The 22,286-nt window shown below is 38.6% G+C and overlaps 1 protein-coding gene across 1 annotated transcript; it reads right to left on the bottom strand.

Moving 5' to 3' along the window:
* Window positions 1-3,228: 3,228 nt before the first annotated feature.
* LOC134213194 (amphoterin-induced protein 2-like) lies at window positions 3,229-8,840 on the bottom strand. The gene has a single exon (XM_062691904.1). The coding sequence runs from the start codon at window positions 6,487-6,489 to the stop codon at window positions 4,042-4,044; it is 2,448 nt and encodes an 815-aa protein (XP_062547888.1). The 5' UTR covers window positions 6,490-8,840; the 3' UTR covers window positions 3,229-4,041.
* Between the last annotated feature and the right edge of the window lie 13,446 nt (window positions 8,841-22,286).

The following is a 22,286-nucleotide window of genomic DNA, read 5'->3' as shown; positions in this document are numbered from 1 at the left end:
ATCTTTGTTTGCAGACGAAACGGGCCTTTCAACCAAAGGGCGAAGCCTTCGTGTCATTTGTAGTAGATTGCAAAAAAGTTTGCATATTTTCTCCACTTACTTGCGAAAATAAAAAATTTCCCCGAATGCTTCCAAAACTCAGCGTATAATTTTCCTACATAAGCCGAGAGCTTCTTATTTGAAACCTTCTGGCAGACATATTGTCACTATGAATGGGGTTCCAATTAATTGGTCTAAATATTTAGGACTTCTGCAAGATCAAAAAATCACATTGAAGGCCTTCAAGCCAAATGTAACAAATATATTAAGTGTCTATGTCCACTTATATTATTGTCTTAAGAACAAATTTTTGATTTACAAACAAATTTTTAAACCAGCCATGTTGTTTGCTGTGCCAATTTGGACTAGTTGCTGCAAAACCAGAAAGAAGCCACTTCAGATAATTCAAAATAAAATTTTGGAAACGATTCTGAAGTTGCCTCCGTGGTATAGTACCAATGAACTTCATAGAGTTTCTAATATTGAGACATTGCATCCAATGTCCGGGTACTAGGACATGGTGATGGATTTTCGTGCCTGTTGTTCAAAATTGCTCTAAAAAGTATCATGCGGAGAGCCGGGTGTAACAGCCGGGGTACGATTTTCAACAGATCCAGTCAATTTATTTGTTTCGCGGATGACATGGACATTGTCGGCCGAACATTTGCAAAGGTGGCAGAGCTGTACACTCGCCTGAAACGCGAAGCAACAAAAGTTGGACTGGTGGTGAATGCGTCAAAGACAAAGTACATGCTTGTGGGCGGAACCGAGCGCGACAGGGCCCGCCTGGAAAGCAGTGTTACGATAGACGAGGATACCTTCGAGGTGGTCGAGGAATTCGTCTACCTTGGATCCTTGCTAACGGCTAATAAGAATGTTAGTCGTGAAATACAAAGGCGCATCATCCGTGGTAGTCGGGCCTACTACGGGCTTCAGAAGAAACTGCGGTCGAAAACGATTCACCACCGCACCAAATGTGCCATATATACCCTATTTGTCTTTTATTCCAGGATTGGACACCTTGATGATTCAAGTTCCGAAATTTATTGACAGCCTGAACTGAACTTCAGAATTTTCAATTTTAAATCGATGATCAGATTTTTTTTTCATAAACAGATTTATTTAAGGCATAATAAACGCACATTGGGTAATTCTGTATTAAATTTTTTTTGCAGACTTTCAACTTATAATGGTTTTTCTCGCCTTCTTAAATTAAACGTCTATATTGGCGTTAACTTTATTATAACATATGATTGCTTTACCTTTCTCGTATACTAAGTATACGTAAAGGCTATAGGATCACTCCAAAACCGAACTTCTGATAGTAGATTTGGAGACCCATAGTATTATATACCAATCGATTCAGCTCGACTAATTGAGATGATGTCTGTATGTGTGCTTGTATGTGAGCGTGTTTGTGAGACACACATTTTTGTGCTTAGGTGATGTCTGTATGTGTGTACGTATGTATGTGTGCGTGAACAAAAAAATGTGAGACACCCTTAGAATGTGTGCATGCATGTATTAGAGTGGAGCGCAGTTGTATGTAAAAATGCAAATTTTATCCAATCATGTAAGATCAAGATTTTTCTGACTCGTTTTGTGATCTCAATCAACTATGCAAAAGATGGGCTCGATTGGTTGCGTCCCCGCTTTCCGCATCGCGTTTGAAATTTATATAACGATTAGTATGGGAAAACGTACTTTTTTGCATTTTTGCTCCTATCGGTTTCAATTAATCACCAATCACGTCACAAGAATTTGTTGGAGAAGGTACGTTGCTGGCACGTCTAAAAAATGTTTAAACGCTTCGGAGATGGTTTGTTCAAACCGTGTGCAAGAAATCATTGTTTCTGTCATCACTACCGGGCAGCCTATGGTTGTTGGAGGGCAAAACCCTTCTTCCTTTTTATCCGGATTTTCACTTTGTGAAATGATTCCGAATAACTCCAATTTGCTCCCGATCCCTCAATACCTTTAAAATAACGCTCAGTTAAATTATTGGCCCTCGTAAACTTATTATACTTATTCCCATATAAACTTCAAACGCGATGCGGAAGGCGAGGAAGCAACCAATCGGTCCAGTTGAAAAAAATGACCACGATACCCCATTCTAGTTTGTATGTGTGTTTGTGTGTGTGAACAAAAAAAGTAAGACACACTTTTTTGTATTTAGCTACTAGCCCTACCGGATTTGCTTGCAACGGGTTGCTGCTAATTTTTCGTTATTGAAAATCGGCCATTGCGTTACGGAATTGTTGAAAAACAATGTTTTTTCTCTCTTTCAAAATCGAAAAAAAAATCAAAAACTAATGCAATGCATTCAAATGAGCACAAATAAATAACTGAATCTATCTCCCTAAAGTGCAATTTTGACCTCTCTTATGTGATTTTCTCGTTACATTTTATAATACACGAGAAAGGCATCATCACCGCTAGTTGAATTATTCAGATTTTTTTTTAAACATTGTATTTTTATGCGTACTTAGGAGAAAGAAAGTCACGAACCACTCAACCCATATTGGTTCTTCTCAAAAGTATTTCACTACCAAACCTTGATATCGATTTTTATTTAGGAATCTCAAAATTACGCAACCAATGCACAACAACTTACCATTCTAAATGTTCAATTTCACAGACGATTTTCTTCCATGCAACCGCTCGTGAATCCTCTGGCCTTTGAGCGCCACTAAAGTTTGTTACCGGGCAGCTTTCAGCTCTACTTTCCACCGGCTTGGTTGAAGCATCCTCTGACTTGCCGTGTTACGATTGGCTCAGCATGAAAACATCACCTTCACTACCGTTCCCAAAACCACCACCATCACAACAACCCTTGATTTCCATGATCATATACAACCTGCTCCCCCTTTCCGCTGGCTCTGCTTGAAGACTCTTCGCCGAAGGCACTGCTGAGTAGCCACATAAAGTACGGTATCGATAGAATGCGAGCCAGGCATGGAAAAACAAGAAAAAAAAATTTAAAACAGGAGCGCAATGAAACGGAAAGCCACCTCTAGCCGACAATCAGCTGCCCACTTGACTTCCCACTCGACTCGAAATCGGCACTGCAAGGCGGCCGCATCCGGGCCACCGACCGACGGACCAACCGAACGAAAGACCTTTTTCTTTGTCGTGCAACCACCAATAGGAAATGTACGGAAATAAATAAAACAAAACGAAAGCATGGTATTCTCGATTTCATTTATCTTTTTAGTATTTTTTTTTGCTTTATTTCTCTTTCCTTCCTAAAAGATCGTTTACTAAGGTATGTAGGTTTTTCGCTCCGTACCAGCATTTCTTCTTCTTTTCGCAAATGTTTACAGTTTTTACAACTTTTTTTCTTACGAGTCATTCTCGAAGAACTCTGGAGAAAATTCTTCATTACAGTTCAAAGTCTTTGGTTTTATTTTTTTTTCTCCGGATGTTTTTGTATGTTTTGAATTTTAATTAACTTTTTACAGGTTTGTCTTTTTTGTTTTTCGTATATAAAACTAGCCTAGCTTTTTAAGTTTTTTTTTAGTTTTTTTCCATTTAACCATTTATATAGTTCATTTTTCATTTTTCTTGAATGTGTATATATAATTTATTCTTTCGCTATAATTATATAAACTAGTTTTCTGTTCTGTACACCTAATTAATTACCGTTTTCATTTGCGTAATAATTAAATTACAAGTCTTTTTCATTTCCAGGAAAGGATGACCTTTACGAGGGCTTCCTTCGAATGTCCCTTTTCACGTGATCCGCCTGAATGCGAGCCTCGAGATTCGTACGCGCTTTGTGTTTACAACATTTACTAGTTATACTCAGTCGACAACCCCGATAAGGAGAACTTGGTGAAAACTTATTCGCTGCTCAGCCTCGTATTTTCTACTACGAAGTTTGTAATCAAACTTTCTCGCGCACGTTTGTGTGAAAAATAGATACAAAATAAACAATAAACTCTCTGACAATCGACAATCGCTCGAATCGTACGCTCAAAAACAAAAACTTTAAAAAAATGACTACACATCTGTTCCACACCCTTCCTGGTACCCCTCGTCAGGGGAGTTCCGGCTATTGGATAAAGCACGTTTCAAGGCCGTCACTGGGGGCAGCACCGGTACGCCGCCCTTCTGCCATACTCGGAGCGTTTTCGCGTTCATCGGCATGCTTCCGGTGCTGCCGTGATGCGCCGGCTGTAAGCTGTTGAGTTTGTTGTGCAACTGCTCGGCCCCGGGCACAATGGGCAGTCCGTAGTCCGAAGGATATCCGCCTCCACTGGTTGTGTTCGTACCTCCAATCGTGGCTGCGGTCGTAATTCCCCCAACGGCACCAGCTACGCTGGAACCGCTGCTGCTCCCGCCTCCCCCGATGGTACCGCTGCCGCCGAAATGCGTCCGCGGAAATGTCCGACTAAGGTAATCCACTGAAGAGGTTTCGTCGTCCAAGTTCATCATATTGTTGTTAGCACCAATGATGGGGATCTTGTCCGAATAGGCAGTATAGCCACCGCTTGCGATCGTGGGTCCGGAAGCTCGCGCCAGCAGCATATCGCTGGTCTGCTCCAGTGCTGACGTAAGGTTGGAGCTGTGCGTTTCCCAAAGGCCGGACGGATACAGTGAATCACAGCCAGCTCGACTGTACTCGCCGCTGCCGGGCCGCTCGATGGGATCCATCAACGAGAGAGTGTTGAGCGCACTGACCATATTGGCCGACAGTGATGTGCTTGCGGCGCCATTGATGGTGTTAGCGTTATCGAGCAGGCCCGGGCCACCACCGGTGCATGCCAGGTCGCCAATGCTGCCTATCCGTTTCGTGTCGTTGATCAGATCTGGGTTGTTACCAGTGGACGAATGAGTTGGCGACACGAAACAATTTCCGGATGCGATCAAACTTCCCCCGGCGTCATAATGGGACGTCGAGTAGGGCAGATCAGTTAATCGAGGCGGTTTCTGCACCGGGTTGGCGCACTTTAGATCGCCGGAGTTTTTTCGATCTGAAGAATGGACATCATTAATAGGTGTGCTCACCTTGCCATTTACATTACTAGAAGGACTTACAGAAGTGATCACCTCGACCTGATTTGGAGTTTTCGTGTCCGGCATCGGTATCCGCCGCAGTCGGACTAACAGGAATAATATTATTAACAGTATGAACAGTATCAGGATCACTAGGGCGGCACTCAGGCCAATTATTTGTTTGTTTTCGATCGCGAATCCAATATCGCGCATAACCACATGCAGGGTGAAGTTTGCTTCGGCCGTACCGGCGCGGTTCTCCACTACACAATAGAACTCGTTCGAGTCCGTTTCTTGGGCGTTGGTTAGCACCAGTCGGCTACGTTTTTCAAAATTACCTTGCTCGTATACATAAACCCGCTGATAGGAACTAAACTGTGAATTGTTATGCAGAAGCTTTCCGTTCCAGTACCAGTTAACATTGGCCGAAGGAACAGCACTGGTTCTACACTCAATGCTAGCGTTTTCACCGGAAAATGCTTGAATATATCTTCGTACAGGCAGCATCTCCGGTTTGCAGGCAAAATCGTCCACCTGAAGTTCGTAGAACGATTTGCCGATAATGCGTTCTGGACCCCCTGCACAAACAGGAGGAATCGTAAAAGGAATCTTGTTATCTGTCAACCAAACCTTTGCTGCTCGTAATCGGCAGTCACACATCCATGGGTTTTCGTGCAATTCAACTCCGTGTAGTTTGTTCAGTGTTTCGATCGTTTTAGGCCGTAGTTCAGATAATTGATTGCCGTTGAGCTTGAGCGTGTGTAGGGAACTTAGTCCTTCGAATGCTTGCGGGGCAATGGTTTGGATTTCACAGTACGCAAGGTCTAGTTTTGTGAGACTTGTAACGTTTCTAAATGCGTGTGATTCGATTTTTTGTATGTGATTTCGAGCCAGCGTTAGATCTCTAAGCGATGGTATGAACTGAAATGCTGCTGTCGGAACCGCTGTGAGCAAATTAAGTGACAAATCAACCTCAACTAGATTGGTTAAGCCGGCGAAGGCTCCATCGTCGATTTGCCCTATGCGACAGTTTCGCAAAAATAGCTTCTGAAGGTTTAGAAGGTTTGCTTTGCTGAAAACCTCCTTGGGCAGAATTTGCAAATTATTGCCGGACATATCGAGGACCTGCGTGGTATGGTCAATATGGGTCGGAATGAAAATTAGCTGCTTGTCGATGCATTCGACCGCTTGTTTGCCGCCTTTCCACTTGCATTGGCACACCACTGGGCAGCTGCGTTCCGCGTCCGTTCGTACAATGCAGGCAGTCAGTAGGATCAGCATCAGCACATAAGCGCCCCTCGAGATGATAGACGAGACTGAAGAGGTTGATGTTTTCGTTTGATGAGAATGCGATTTTGTCCCAACTGTACTACTAACGATGTCTGGCTGGGAGACCATATTCGCCGAAATACCGCTGCTACTGGGGTAGTGCCACCGTTGTTGTTCAGCCATAATTTGAGCCTGAGACCAAGCTTTTCCGATTTTCTTGTTATTGATGATGATGATGAGGAATGGAGATATCACCGGGCTGTTTGATGTGTTACGGTTTTTGTTGCTGTTGTTGGTCTTCGCCCTCAATTATTCTACTGGACGATGATGTAGGGTACATGTGAGCTCGCTTGCGTTCTCAGCTGACGGACCAAAGCACTTAATGTGTTGCCGGTCCTATAGAATGTGCCAAATACGAACAGCATACGATTTGGTATCATCAATCTCGGCTTTGCAGTTGGTAGTCGTGGCGAAAGAGGCACTATCAGAGTCCGCATGCCAGCTCGAGCACAACGGCTAACGATGATGATGATGCTGCAGAGCAAATACTTTTATCTGCGTTTACTTTACGCGCCGATGGTCTTCGTCATAGCAGTTATCCTATGAAATTAAGCGAGTTTCCTTTCACCCATGGTCAACGTCATCGAGCGAATAAACAGGATTTTTGGATTTAGTCGTCCTCTCGCACTTGTTTTCCTTGGCTTTTCTTCATGGAATGGATTGAAGATGCGCTGTCGAGATTATCAGTTTCGGAACAGGATAATCGTACACAATGCCGTTGGTCACTCGGTCCTTCGAAAGCGTCGAGGATTACAGACTATTAAGCTTATTACCCGAAGGATTATGTAATTTTCGCTTTCGGTCGTTCAGTTCATTCAGCGGAGCACGCATTAAATAACAAAGGGACTTCGTGTTTGTCCGCCAAATTTTCTCGGTTCGTACGGTCTATGAGAATACTTCACCTTTTCTTTTGTTTCTTGACGATGGTTAAGGTTCAATTTATCGACGCAACCTTCTTAATCACATATAATCCGAGGGACTTTCTTTGTTGGAGCAGGTTTGATACACTTTTTCACGGTTTTGGATTTTTGTACCACCGTCCTTAACACGAACGTTCGTTGCTTGAGTTTCAATGCTTTCACTGTTCACAGATACAGTCGGGTGCGCACATCCTTCGTTGATCCTTTTTTCTTTTCAATGGTTACAAAAGTGATTTTCGCTTTTCCACCTCATTTACCTAGTCGTTTTGATTTTTCATTTACATTTTTCCAATCACCTAATTGATTTTCCATGGAACTGTTTTTTGTCTATTGCAATTATAATCGGATCAACGGACTTATGTTTGTCACTTTACTTCGATATACTGGAAGCGTACTTAAGCACTGGGAACTATACGTCGTTTCACTTCTCTTCGCCTAGTTCGTCTCACGTTTCATCCACACCTATGCACAATGTGGTGAAAATTCATGAAAACGATATTTTTTTCATAATTTTCTTCTCATTCACTGGTAATAAATCCAATTTAATCCTTGTTATGGGTGAGCCTTATACGAAAAATTTATTACGTAATACGTTTGGGAAGCGGCCGGGGTGCGAGTTCCTAGCGCACCCGATTTATTGGCCGGCAGCTCCGATGCTCCCCGGTTCGCACACGTGTATATTTATATGCGTGAGAATGTTTGGCCAGAACAGTTGGCGAACCACAAAAGAACCGAGCAAACTACTCGGAAATTGAATATTTCATAATCCTTTTTTGCGGTTCGCTTCGGTTTCCTTCCTATCTTTTAATCCCAAAAGAGCAGACGACGGAAACTATGTCGTACCTATTTGTTTCACGTTAAGGTACTCTCATGGGCTAATGTTTACATGAGTCCATTCGTAAATCCTTGCGGTCACCCTCTTTGGTAATACACATCAGTACCGCTAGCTACAATCCACTTTTGATGTTGTTTTTTTTTTATTATGGAAGCCAAACGAAAGCTTTTAATCTCAGACGATTTATTTCCTCCCAGCTTCCGTTCCGAAACTGGCTTTTGAAATCTCGATTCACTACAAATCTCTCTGAAAAACGATAATTACGTACTTCCGTTTATCAGCACTCGAATCCTCCCGAAACTCGAGGGAATTCCTACTTTTTTCTCGTGCCTACCCAACACTAGCATTTCTTCGGCGGCTTCTTCATGTGCATTAGCGCGTTGCTGCGATTGATTTTTCCTCTCTTCACTTCGTTGCTGCCTTCTTCACTTCATCTTCGTTTGCTGCTTTTGCAGTCCACTTGCGTGTCGATATTAATGTTTGCTTTCCTCTGCGTTCTGGCCCAGCGAGTTCAACACTCTACAAACCGTAGATTGGGCAAGAAATTAATATTTGTATGGGTCGAAATTGCTTCCTTCTTTTATTGGGTTTCACCTTTTCACTATTTTCATTGGATTCTCTTCAATCTTTCTTCTGGCCACACACTATACCGAGAGACAAAACGCCACAAACGGGATGACAAGCACGTCCGAAGCGCACGGTAAACAAGCGTTGACTGAATCTTCGTCAGCACGCAAAAGATACGAGCCTTGCGTAGTAGAGCCCACAACGAAGCTGCAAATCAATTTCCAGTCGGAAGACTCTCCACCGCTAAGAGAATACGCAAAATGCCCTTCTCTCCGAGTTGAAGTCTTCGTTGTCGAGCACAGCCTTAATTATTGATTTGCTGCTTATCCGACTGGCATGGGAAGCGTAGATTCTCAATTATCTCCGCATGTTGTCTTCGACTTTCTACTCTCTTCCAGCCGACATTTCGCTCTTCTCTCTCAAGCACAGGGTGTCTTCTTTGTCGGACTAAACCCGAGCTCAACACATGCAAACTTCGCTCGTACCAGCCATGCGCATCTCAATTCCTTCCGTCACTGGGCTTCTCGTGTCCTGCAAGAACAAAACCAAGAACAAATTTTATCATCGCATCGTTCTAGTCTCGCTCTCGCTGCAAAGCCCAAATCCGGCTGTCGGAGTTGTGCTGGATCAAAACAACAACAAAAAAAATCCTTCCTCATTCGGTCGTATTTTCCATCATTACCAGACACATCCATTTTTCTCACTGACATAGGCTGATGGTACCACTGCTGCTGCGGCGGCTCCGGAAGGGCCGATTTGTGCTGATACAACATACGAAACTGCGAATAAAATATCTCATGCGAGGGAGATGATGAAGCTGGAAAAAAATAGGAAGCGTTTCGTCACCAGAAGGAAGGGAAAAGGCAGTCAGCACATCTGTCCCGGTTTGCTAATCAGCAGTAGGTCGGTCTCAGATGACAGTCAGACAGACGGAAGACCTACCACCGAACGTAAACAAGATAAACGCAAGGTGGGAGAATGGGAAGCCCTTGAAGCGATTATGAGTACCGGAGGTTTCAGACAAGCGTTACGGAACAGCTGGGGAAGGAAACGATCGATGGAGCGTCCACGTTCCCAAACATCGGTGGATTTTGTTGCACCGTTCGGTTTTGTATGAATTTTTTTGGCACGAGTGCAAAAATTGAATGAAGTTGTTGTAGAGTGGAGCGATGTTCCAACTACCTACGTTTATCTTTTACTTGGCATAGAACTAGTAGGTGTAATGACGGCTTTGGCAGGTTTTGTTCTATTATTGGCAGGGGGGTTTTTATGACTGATTATGCTCAAATTTGGTCCAAACATTCTTTGCATATCAAAGAATATTGTGGCCAAATTTCATAAAATTCGGTCGACAAAAACCCCCCTGCCAATAATAGAACAAAACCTGCCAAAGCCGTCTGTTCCCCTAAATAATATTCTATTTAATTCCACCGCTTTGTATATTTGTATAAGCGTAACAGTAAGGCGGGTGTTTGACAAACCAGCCAATCATAAACAGCCTTTTTGGACAAGACAATGCTTTCAGATAAGCACAGTTAGATGTTTAATCACATCTCAGATTTTCTACGCGTCCTTCACGCAGTCGATCAACCTAAGCTGTCATTGGACGAGATATGTAGTATTATTCCGTTTAATTCCAGCACTTGTGTTTACAACGGAATGGATAGAACATTGGATGTGTCAAACGACAACAAGTAAATGTCAGAGCTTTCGCAAGTGTGTTGTTCTATCGGTTTTACAGATTTGAGCTTGCGCTTGATGACCGCACAACTCGTAGTTTCTACTCCGTGATTGACCAGAATAATCGAAATTGCACAGGAAACCAATAGTTGAGGTTTGGGATTAGCTTTCCAACATCAATGTGCACAGATCGATAGTTTAGTAATTAAAGGATAAATAACAGGGCCGGACAAGTCCTTGCAGTCATATGTGAAGGAAAATAATAGTTCTGTTGTTACAAGTGACCGAGATCACATCTGCATCTCCACAGTTTGTAAGTGTGCGGGGTTAGAAGTTGCACGGATCAGTGATGCGATCCATGCAACCCTAATAAGATAAGAAATCCATGTGTTTAATTGTTTTAACCAGGATATCAATGCTAACATACGTCGTCATCTTTAATGATGAAAATATTTAACTGCTTCGTGGATTGAGCGTCAAATAGAATCAAACCTCTTATGGATCTCGTCCTGAGAAGCATGTTTCGCTTAGTTATGGGACCTACAACCAAAATCGATGTAACAACTTTACAAAATTTTACTTGTGGTTTATAAGTGAGGAACTCGTTGGTCTGTCTGTGTATCATACTGAACTTCCTTTTCAAGAATGGAAGAAGATAGATGAAGCTATTATAACAACAAGACAGCGCAATGATGATAAAGCGCGCTTGATTCTGTGTAGAGGGTGGCCTCTTCTTCTATTGCTTCAGGTCTCTTGAGGTCCACTTAGCGTCCACCTTTGCACCTAAAAATTTTAGGTGTTCCTTTTTTCATGAATACTCTTGCAAAATAATGGACAGCATAATGATCAATCATAGGCAAGATTCCAGCTTTTCCGGGGTCATCTTGATGAGCTCAGCTCCGATACCATCCTTACTCTTCGTGAATACAAAAAAATCTTTCAGTGAGAATTTCTAGGGATTTCCATTGAAATCCAAAGATTTTCTCGTTGAAATGAAATTTCTACGCGGAGAAAATCGTCATTTGGTCGAAGGATGTTTGGATAAATATGTCATTTGACCGAACAAACAATTTGGCCGAAGCTCATCTAGCCTAAGGTTTTTGGCTGAAAAACGCGTTTGATCGAAAGGGACATACAGCCGAAAATTTCGTTTGGCCGAAATGGTCGTTTGAAAGAAAAGGCCATTTAGCCGAAATGGACATTCGGCTGAAGGTGTCGATAGGCTGAACAGATCATTTTGCCGAAAAAATCGTTTGCCCGAATAGACCATTTGGCCAAAAAAGTCGTTTGCTGTAACTGTACGTTCTTCTTCTTATTGGCATTACGTCCCCACACTGGGACAGAGCCGCCTCGCAGCTTAGTGTTCATTAAGCACTTCCACAGTTATTAACTGCGAGGTTTCTAAGCCAGGATACCATTTTTGCATTCGTATATCATGAGGCTAACACGATGATACTTTTATGCCCAGGAAAGTCGAGACAATTTCCAATCCGAAAATTGCCTAGACCGGCACCGGGGATCGAACCCAGCCACCCTCTGCATGGTCTTGCTTTGTAGCCGCGCGTCTTACCACACGGCTAAGGAGGGCTGTATGTTACTACAGTCAAATCTCTATGAGTCGATACTGATGGGACCATTGAATCATAGAGATATCGAGATGTGGAGAATTAAATATTTGTATAGCTGTTTGAAAAAATCATCATATAACCCAGGATATATTTTTTAACGTGGAATAATTTGCTTCTAAAAGTCGACATTGAGTAAAAGAACATCGACTCATGGAGGTTTGACTGCATTGACCAAATGAAATTTCCAGCAAACCATGTTCGACCTAATAACCGTTTTGGACAAACATCCGATTCGGCCTAATGAAATTCGGCTAGATGACTTTAGTCTTAACGTGTTATTTGGCCAAATGGCTTTCCACCGAAAGATTTCCGACCAAAGAACCCTTCCCTCTTTTTAGATAGAATCGTAGTAGTCCAAGATCATAAACAGATGTAGGGGAGAACGGTCCAAAATGAACCCCTGGGGCAAAATGGCCTCACTCATAAAATCACTCATATAATATGTTGTAGTTATTCATAATTAGTTATCCATCATTGAGCTCCATTGGAAAAATTTAGCAAAATCCCTTCATATTCACTCAAATTTAACGATTTGCTGTTCATCCACCACATCCGTAAGATTGTAGTTCAATCCATTAAGAAAAAACAAACAACCATGCGTTCACCATCATTTGACATGCAATTGAGTCATTTTAGACCACCATTCGGGCATTTTGCCCCAGGCCTATTTTTGAAACATTTTTTAAATGCGTTAGAAAGTTATGAAAACCTTATTGTTTTGAATAGGAGATCATTGTGAAATGTAGCGGGGTTTGTAAATTTTGCTCGTATACGTTGAATGGGTTAGGTATTATTGTATATATGGGCGAAAATATCGAAAAAGCTTAAGGGGTGCATTTTGGACCGTTCTTCCCTATTTTTGTTTGGCAGCAGATTTTTCTACCGCCGAAAATGTTTTTCGAAAAGCAAATTCAAGCCGGTAGAACTTCCGTGAAGACGAGCATTACTAGCATTATCGGCAGGAGTTGAGGACGGCAGATATATTTGGCAATGCCGGTTCGATCAGCGGAATGTACTGTAGATGGTGGTAGGGGGCCGTCCAGAAACCACGTGGTCATATATGGGGGGAGGGGGGGGTTTGGAAAATGACCACGATAAGCCACATGGGGGGAAGGGGTGTTGCTCTCGAACCACGTGGTTTTTTTTACACGAATAACTTTTGGTGAATAACAATAGACCTGTGCAGGAGTTCATCAAATTCACTCACCCGATGGATTTTGACATTTGAGCGGGTCGTCTTCTCGAACAAAAGTTCATTTTGCGTTCATTATGCGACCTGCTCAAACGTCATAATTTCTTGGGGGAGTTCATTTTGCGTTAGTCTATAGCGGTGTAGAAAATACAAATCATTAAAATTTAATGATTTAATCATTAAACGCAAAGCGCATCTCAGGGCCGATGTTTACGTAGCGTCTTTTCAGCTAAGCGTTAAAAAGACGTAGGTGTGCATCGAGAAAACCAGTAAAGAAAGCATCGGTCGCAACGCTGATGCATATCCGCGTTATTTGACGTCTTAGCCTTAGATCTTTTTCTATAAAAAAATAAACGCAAAACAGGTTGCGATTCAGTCTCAATTCTCACAAAAAAATTGGGAAAGAAAAATGGAAAAATATAAAAAATACGCCGCAGATGGTTTTTGGCATCACGTCGCCGACACTTTTGCATCAGCGTACTGCGGCTACAATTTTGAAAAATGTTCATGCTTTTACAATAATCCAAGAATAAAACTTCAAAAGAATTTCTTGTGGATATTCAGGAAAAATCCAGTAAAGAAATTTCCTGAAAAAACTTTGACATTACTTCATACAATCCTGATAAAGTGCTGACATTCAGTATGATTTTTGAACAATTCTCTCTGAAAAATTTTGCTTGGAAATTTTGCTACAAATTGTTAATGAAAAAAAAACAATACATCTCCAGTGTAAATTCCGAAAAATTTTCTTTAAAACTTCGAAAAAAAAAATCCATGTGAATTCTGTCTGAAAATTCAAAACAGTCCCGTGGGAAATACATATAATGTTCATATTTTTTTTACATTCTAATGAATTTCTTCGATAAGTTCTTTCGAATCTTCACCAGAAATTCTTCTTAATTTCCAAAAGAAGTTTTTCGAACATTTTAAGGAGTACACTTCAAAATGTTCATCTCCAGTTAGCTTTGTGAGCAAAGGCGTAGGATTGCCAATCCGGAGATGACGAGTTCGATTCTCATTCCTGTCTAGGATGTTTTCGGTATAGTATATCCATCGTACTTGCTACACAAGATATATAATCGTCTACTAAGTTGAAAAGCAGACCAACTTCCAGTTGGAATATGGAGTCCTAGAAAAAGAAGAATACTTCTAATTTTTTCAAGAAAAAATCTTCTGAATTTCCGAAAGATATTGAACAGCCAATGGTTCATGAAACACTTTGATATTTCCATTGATTTTCTGTTTTTGGATTTTTTTTTTCAAATTTGGAATTTTGAAATGAAAATTTTTCGGAATACTTTTTTACGCTCTTTGTGAATTCTATCACATTTTTTTTTTAATTTTCTAGTATTTTTTATTCGAGGCATTATTTGGAAATTCTTTGAATATTCATAGAATAATTCTTTAGAATTGTTTTTTTATTTGCATCATAAATTCTTCCAAAATTTCATCGGGAATTCATTCTTCTTCGGGAAGTCATTTTGATTTCTTTGTAGGTTCAGCTAAACATTGCTTTAAATCTTGACCACGCAAAGGTGCACAGGAAATGATTTAGGAATTTTAAGGAATTTTCACATCAGAAAATCTTTAAAATTTTGATTTAATTTTTTAAGGAACTCCTACTGGAAATGCTTCAAAAGTACAACCTTTACAAGTACTACAAAAGTACAATTTTTTCGTTATTTCCACTTGTAAAAACATCGGAATTTCCTCGGGAAATTCATTATTGGTATTTCAGATGAACTTTTTCGATTTTCTACTGGAAAATCTAAGAATTTCCATCGGAAATATTTTTTTCATATTCCAAATAATTTCTTTTGGAAATAAAAAAAAATGCTGAAAATTCCTTTTGGAAAACGAAAAAAAATTCCATTGGAAATTTAGAAGAATTTCCTTTGAAGATTCATTAAAGTTGCCCAGGATTTGAAAAAAAATCTTTAGAAATTCTGTAAAAAGTTAGCTGGATTTTTTTTTCAAATTTTACTGGAAATTCTTCGGAATTTGATGTTTATTGGAATTTTCATCGTAAATATGCATTTCGGGACCTTCTACGGATTTTTCTAGTTCTTCATATTTCGGAACTCTTCCACAGAATTTCGGAAAAGAATGTTGTTGGAATTCTAAAGATTTTTCCGTGGTGACTCCGAAGAATTTCTTGTCAATATTCCGAAGGGTTTCCCTTGCAACTCCAGAATAATTATTCTTGAAAATTAAGAAGATCTTGGAATTTAAAATTAATTCAAGCAATAAATGTAGGTAATAATTTAGGCTTACAGAAGCCTAGTTTTATGATATTGAATAATTAGGATAATTGATCGAACAATTTAATAATGCACCTAAATGTTCTAAAAGCACAAATTTCTAGTAGTGCGTATAAAAAGGTTATGACATAGAGAAGCTTGCATTCGAAAATTAACACGAAATTCTAAATAAAATGCTTTTTAAATTCATAAAGGGTCTTAAGAACTAAGGAGATTCCTGCGTTATGGAAAAAAAAGTGGCAGTGTTTCAGAAAAAACACTCCAATTCCTAAAAATAAATCTAGGAAAATAGTGTTATAATAACGATTGAAATTGAATTCCAAAACAAATCTCAACCCTTTCAGGAATGATGGGTCATATATGCCCAGATTGTCTATAAAATCACAAAAGAGAGCTAGGCCACCATTTTCTTCAGTAAAATTGTTCATCTAGATATTGGCTTTACAGAAAAAATATGGGAGTTCAAATTTCACTGACCCTGAAAACTCAGATATCCGAAACCTTGGGAAGATTTCGATTCTAAGAGCATGCAAATGAAGTTGAAATGTTCGAATCATTCTGAACACTCAGATAAGATGGGTCATCCTGAACGTTAAGCCAGTGATTAATATTCAGGAATACGAGATGCTCAAGGTATTCCAAAATGCTCTTAAGTTCAGATATACCAGATCAACCAAGACATTTGCAATGTCCTCATCATCGGTATATACCCAATCCGATGAAATAAGCATATGATTCTAATTTCCAATAACATGAGATCCAAGAGACAAGGTACCTAAAATTATCTTGAGTCAACATCAAGTTGCTGCACAATGACTATGAGGTTTGTTCGCATTTTTTTTTGTAAGGCATCCCAAGTAACAATTTCCATGCTTGTTGGATTTATTTAATTCTTAAAAGGGATTTATGACAGCAGTCACCATAGCTAGCTGCTCAGTTTTATTGGCGATCTTATTGCTATCAATAAACCTCTAATAAATTCGCTGAAAAAGCTTTAAACGTCAAAAGCTGATTGATCTTATGAGTAGCTCTACGGTTATGACGAAGAACGTAATAAGTCCTATTTTCAATACTCTATCAAATCCAAAATTTTTGGTCGTAATGTGGTCAAAAGAATAACCACAATAAGAATATTTACATTGCAAAGAGTTTATAACGGTGTTTAACGAGAGCAACATTTTTCTGATTGAAAACTATGATGGCCATATTGAAAAAGGAGACGCAATTTTAAGTCGGTGAAATTTACCTCGAAAATTCAAGTTTAGTCGGTGCTTTCTTTGTAAAAAAAAACACCTTTTGGCTGTAGATTTCAATATTTGGGTTGAATTTTAATGGATTAAGTGAAAATTCACGATATTAGTTTAATAATCATTTTAAATTTATTGCCCAGAACTATATTATTTTGCGGGCGCGTGGTTTCCAATCTTAATTTTACACTAGCTTTCACCATGAAATCGAAAGCGCACCTCATTTCCATGAAAGTACTTTGGAAAACAAACCTGAAAAAATATTATTTTGAATGCATCCTCACAATGATTTTCATCATCGTTTATTTTGTTATTATTTTTCTACAAAGTTTTGTTTCTCTTTTTCAAAGCAACATTTTTGACAGCTGCCGCAGCCGAATTCCCTTATTTTGCGGGCGGCTCGAAACGGATTTCTATTGTACTCTTATAACAGGTTTATAGTGGTAATCTAGAGAGGGCCATTTGGCAATATCTTACTCTTATAGTGGTCATCAGAAGGTTGTCATTTAGTAGTGGGTTTTATTGTTAGCTCTTATAATTCGATCTTGAAAACTATTCCTAGAGCGGAATAAAACTTGAAATGTTACTTGGGATTAGAAGCACTGGGTTCACGGACTTGAATAATTAAGTAGTTCAAACATTACGACTTCCAGGACGTTTTGTATAACCTGAAAAGTCTGTAGTAGCTTGCATAAATAATAATTGAAGTCATATCAACCCAATGGACCTACTGGGATATTATATCATACATAGTTCATAAGTTGGTTAATTGGATAAATCGAATGATCCGAACTCCAAAATAATAATTGGTCTATAATACATTCATTCCTCTATGAGTCGCTTATGAAAGGACCATAGACTGAAACATATTCGAGATGTAGAATAGAAGTTCCTTGGAAAATTATTCGAAAGAACCATCTTAGTGACCGAGAAAATATTTTTAGTATGGCATCATTGGCTTCCACGAGTCGATATCAAAATAAAATTTCAATGAAGAATTAGAAATTTTGAAAGATGAGCCAGCTCTGGATTGAAAATCTCTTTAATAGAGAAAAAATAGAAAATTTCCCATAATAAAATAGGAAATTGCCAATAAAGAAATCAGGGTATGAGTATGGGTTAAATAAATATAGATTTACTACAAATAATGCAAAATTTTCATAAACAGTTGAAAATTTTTCATTAAAACAATAATAAATTAGCACTTGTAAAGAAAAAATGCAATTATGCAATAAGAATTTTTCATAAAGAAATCAAAATGTTCCACGAAAAAAATACAAAATTTCCATGAATAAATCAATATTAGCAATAAACAATTACAAAATTTTTATTCTGTGGAAAATTTTGTAATTATTTATTTCTAATATTGATTTATTTATGGAATGTTTGAATTTTTTCCTTGGAAAATTTTGATTTTTTTATGAAAAGTTCTGTTTTTATATTTGCAATTTTTGGTTTTAAAAGTGTTAATTTATATTTGTTTTATGGAAAATTCTTAATTGTTTGTATGCCCTGAGAAAAACCTATTAATATTGGAAGGTAAACTAATTTGATGATTCTGAAAACAATACTGGAATTTCTGCAGGAATACTACTAATACTACTACTACTATTTATTTGCATCTCTAAGATTACATAATAACTTTGTGATTCTCTGATAAACTTTTTGTTGTAATAGTTCATCAGTTCAGATGCTTCGCTGAGGTTAATATCTAAAGAATTTCCAGTATCTCCAGAGCTACGGAAGGTTTCAAATATTCTTAGGAATCTATAGCGATATTCAGTGATGAACTTTATAATTTATAATTTTTCTCGAAATTTTTATAACATATTCGAGTCCACATTTTTTTTGTATCCTTCTGATGCATCGAAGGTGTGCGAGTTCTAGCGAGTTCGATACACATTACAACATGATAACATCATCAAAATTTTCGAATTCATGAAAATTTATAATTTCCATGCTGGGTTTAGTTTGATTTTGAATCAGTTGGAATTGTCCATCTTCAAAATTAATCGGATTAACCATATGTTTTAGTCACATATGTTTTTTTTTATTTTTGTACTTGAAAAAAACCACGTGGTCATAGGGAGGGGGTCTGCCAAATGACCACGATAAGCCACATGGGGGGAGGGGGGGTTGAAAATCTTCAAAAATATGACCACGTGGTTTCTGGATGGCCCCTAGATGGTTTTACCGATTGGGTAAGCGGAGTGCCGAACTAGAGGGTCGATGGACGTGGCGGATTCGGTCAGCTATTAGAACTTGGTAATGGATCTACAGGTTGCAGAGCAAAGTAGGTGTACGATGAGAGGCCGTGAATTAGTATCCGTATGGCATTCATGGCGCTAGGTTTTTAGTGTGTTTATTTTTAGTTTTCGTAAAGCACGTAAAATGTCGATCGCGTGGTTATCGAAATGTCCGGTTTAATAAGAAAGTGAAACAATCAGTACAGGTTTCTTCGTGTTTTTTTATTGGACGTAGAACGAACGGAGACCGCGTCCAGACATCTTTACTTCAGTAAGCAGAACGATCGTCCGGTCACCGAAATTTGTTTCTGTTTTGCACGGCCTTTAATAAAAATTATTAGTTTTGTTTCCATCGATCAAACTACACGCTATACATGGCATACCGTTACCAAAACGAACCCTGTCGCACTCCACTATGGTCCAGGATTCAGATTTACGCGGAAAGATGCATTTTACGCCAAAACTATATTTACTATACTAACTATACTAAGATTTTTTATTTTCCATTTCTCACGGATGTCACATTCTAAAAACTTTTGAGGCTTTTTAAAACGCGTGTTTTGCTATAAGAATATCGTCTGTATCTTCTTCCGTTGTCGAGTTATATCAATTTATTTGAAAAAACATGATTTTAGTAAAATTGGTGAAACTTGAGATAAAAAAATAACATATCCTTAATTTTTTGACATAATAAAGAATATTAATTTCTCTTTCAGATGCCGTGTAAACATATTTTTTTGGTCTGCCCTAACCGGAGATATCAACTTATGAAAAAAATGTAATTTTGACAGAAAAACGATTATAACTTTTGATCGGAAAAAGATATTGAGCGTATTTACCCATCAAAAGTTGCATTTTTTTGAGCTCTAAAAGTCACCTGAAGACGACTTTTTCGAGAAATGTAAAACAAAAAAAGTAGATCAAAAATACAGTTTTTTTTTAGGTACACCCTAATCCAATTAGGTAAAATTGCTCTAAATCAGCCAACTTAAGAGCTACAGAAAAAGTTTTTTTAGCAAAATTGATTGGAATAAGCTACGCTACAACATTGTAGAACATAACATGTCAATATTCTGAGAAATAAAAAAAATATTTTCTAATTTTTTTTATATGATGGGCCACCCTATTTTTTGGTAAAACCATAATGATGGCCTTACTATTTCGAACAATTTTGTAGAACAACAGTTTTTTCTAAAAAATATAGTTTTGGCGTAAAATGCATCTTTCCGCGTAAATCTGAATCCTGGACCATAGTGCACTCCTACTCAACATCCCAGTGATTTCTCGTGGAAGTGCAGATGACTCGTCGGCTTAATAATTTCTCGTGGAATTTCTTATGGATAACGCAAAGTGTTTCCCGTAGAGAACCAAAGTAATTCCTTTGAAATTTCGAGATAAAAATCCGTTTAAAAACAAAAAAAATCCGCACAAATTTTAAATTTTCGCGTGAAAATTCTGAAGATTTCTAAAAAAATTCCCGTAGAAACATTTTCCACAGAACTTTAAAAAAAATATGTTCAAATTTTTAAAAATTTCCTACGGAAATTCCGCACCATATTCTGTTGAAATACCACACACGCATACCAGGAATGATAATTTTATTGAACTGTGATGAACCTCTGATCTGTTTCCACAGGATTCTAGTACTAATTCTCCTTTTTTAGAAAATCTAGCGATCAAAATATTCTATCGGAGAATTTTGAGAAAATTAGGTTTTATTGTTTGCCTTTCTCGTATACTGAGTATACATAAAGGTTACATCTACACCGCAAAAACAAACTTTTTAAAGGAGGCCCGAAGGCCCAGTTTTAAAAACTGATCGACTCAGCTTTTAGAATTGAGGTTATGTATGTATGTGTGTATGTGTGTATGTATGCAGAAGTTTAGCTTACTTTTTTGGCACTTATCTTTAACCGATTTTCTCGCAATAAAGAATTCGCATTCGACAGGGAATCTTTTCCCATTATTTTGTTGAAAACTGGTCGGATCGGATTATGGGCTTAAAAGTTATAAAATCAAAATACTATTCTTATAATATAGAAAAAAAGAAACATTTCCGCTAGGTGGATTTATCGGGGCATTTCAACGTAATTTATTTAAACGAAAGTGTTGTTTTTTTTTCAGTATATTCTTTAATGATAGTTGTTAAGCTATTTTGTCAAAATTCAATGATGTTTTAAAGTTTACAATTTTGTTAAATGTATTAAATATGGCTACTATTATACGCGAGCACAGCATTCAAAAGTATGGTCTATATTTCAAATGTGTTATTGGCACCTTGTAGTTTTCCCAAATTGCTGCGAAATCACTGTGAATGGATTCGATTGTTTGTTCAGATGATTGTGTCAAGCCTTCACCTGTAATTTTACAATGGCCAGTAATATGAAACTTCATTATGTGTAATTTTGGTGTGATAGGTAAATTTTCTGATTCCCAGCTGTCACAAAACTTATCAAAACATGCATCCAACACTTCTTGCAAGTTTCCCAAAATACCGTAGTAGGACAGCAGGCCTTCGTTTTTCAGAATTAGACGGTTTGCAATCAGGCTGCGGCAGTGACGTCCGTGTGTTTGTCGCGAAGCACTCGCTGCTGCCGCCCAAACTTCAGCAGTTTAGCTGATTTTGGATGATGTGCAGCGACGTGGTCGTAGAAACCATTAAATAAACCCAACAACAAGTAAAGCGATGGTGGTGGACATCCTTGAACAATCTCTGCACTATCCTCACCACAGAGAACTGGATGATGAACACAGTTGAAGAATTTCTTCGCATTTTTATCTTTTCCTCCTGATGATAACCATTCCTCAGCATGTCTCTTGATGGAACCGACAGTGCGGATATCTCCTTTAGTAGTGTTCAAACAGTTCTTATGTACGGTACAATACGCACACGGATGGGATGCACTATTCGCCATAACTCCTGCCAATATGTTGATGACTTTCAAATCACCTGTAAATAATATGTGATTATTGATGAGTTCAAAAAATTTTAATTCAAATATTCATACTTGCTACAATAGCTCTTAGCTGATGGAGTTTCAAATGATTACCCCATATTTCGTGAATATTCTCATAATTTTCTTGAACATTCGGTGCCAAAGCAATCACGAATTCGATGAACACCTGTGTTTTTGAACCTTGGCAACTTCTCTGCATCATCTTCATCCTCTATATTCAAAGTTATTTTCAGTGATCCTTGTCGTCCATCAATACCAACTTTGAATTTAGCCCGTCCAACATTGCGCCTGGCCTTGACGTACTCAATCAGCCCAGTAATACTCTTACATAATACAATTGGCTGCATTGCCACAGAGTGAGACTTCCCTTGCTTGGTAACCATACGT

Source organism: Armigeres subalbatus, chromosome 2, assembly GCF_024139115.2.
Source record: "Armigeres subalbatus isolate Guangzhou_Male chromosome 2, GZ_Asu_2, whole genome shotgun sequence".
Taxonomy (NCBI): Eukaryota; Metazoa; Arthropoda; class Insecta; order Diptera; family Culicidae; genus Armigeres; species Armigeres subalbatus.
The sequence above is the reverse complement of the archived record's forward strand: the minus strand, read 5'-3'. Positions and strand labels throughout refer to the sequence as shown.

Excerpts from the sequence above, each read along its gene's own strand:
- LOC134213194 (XM_062691904.1), bottom strand. The coding sequence starts at position 6,489 with ATGGCTGAACAACAACGGTGGCACTACCCCAGTAGCAGCGGTATTTCG.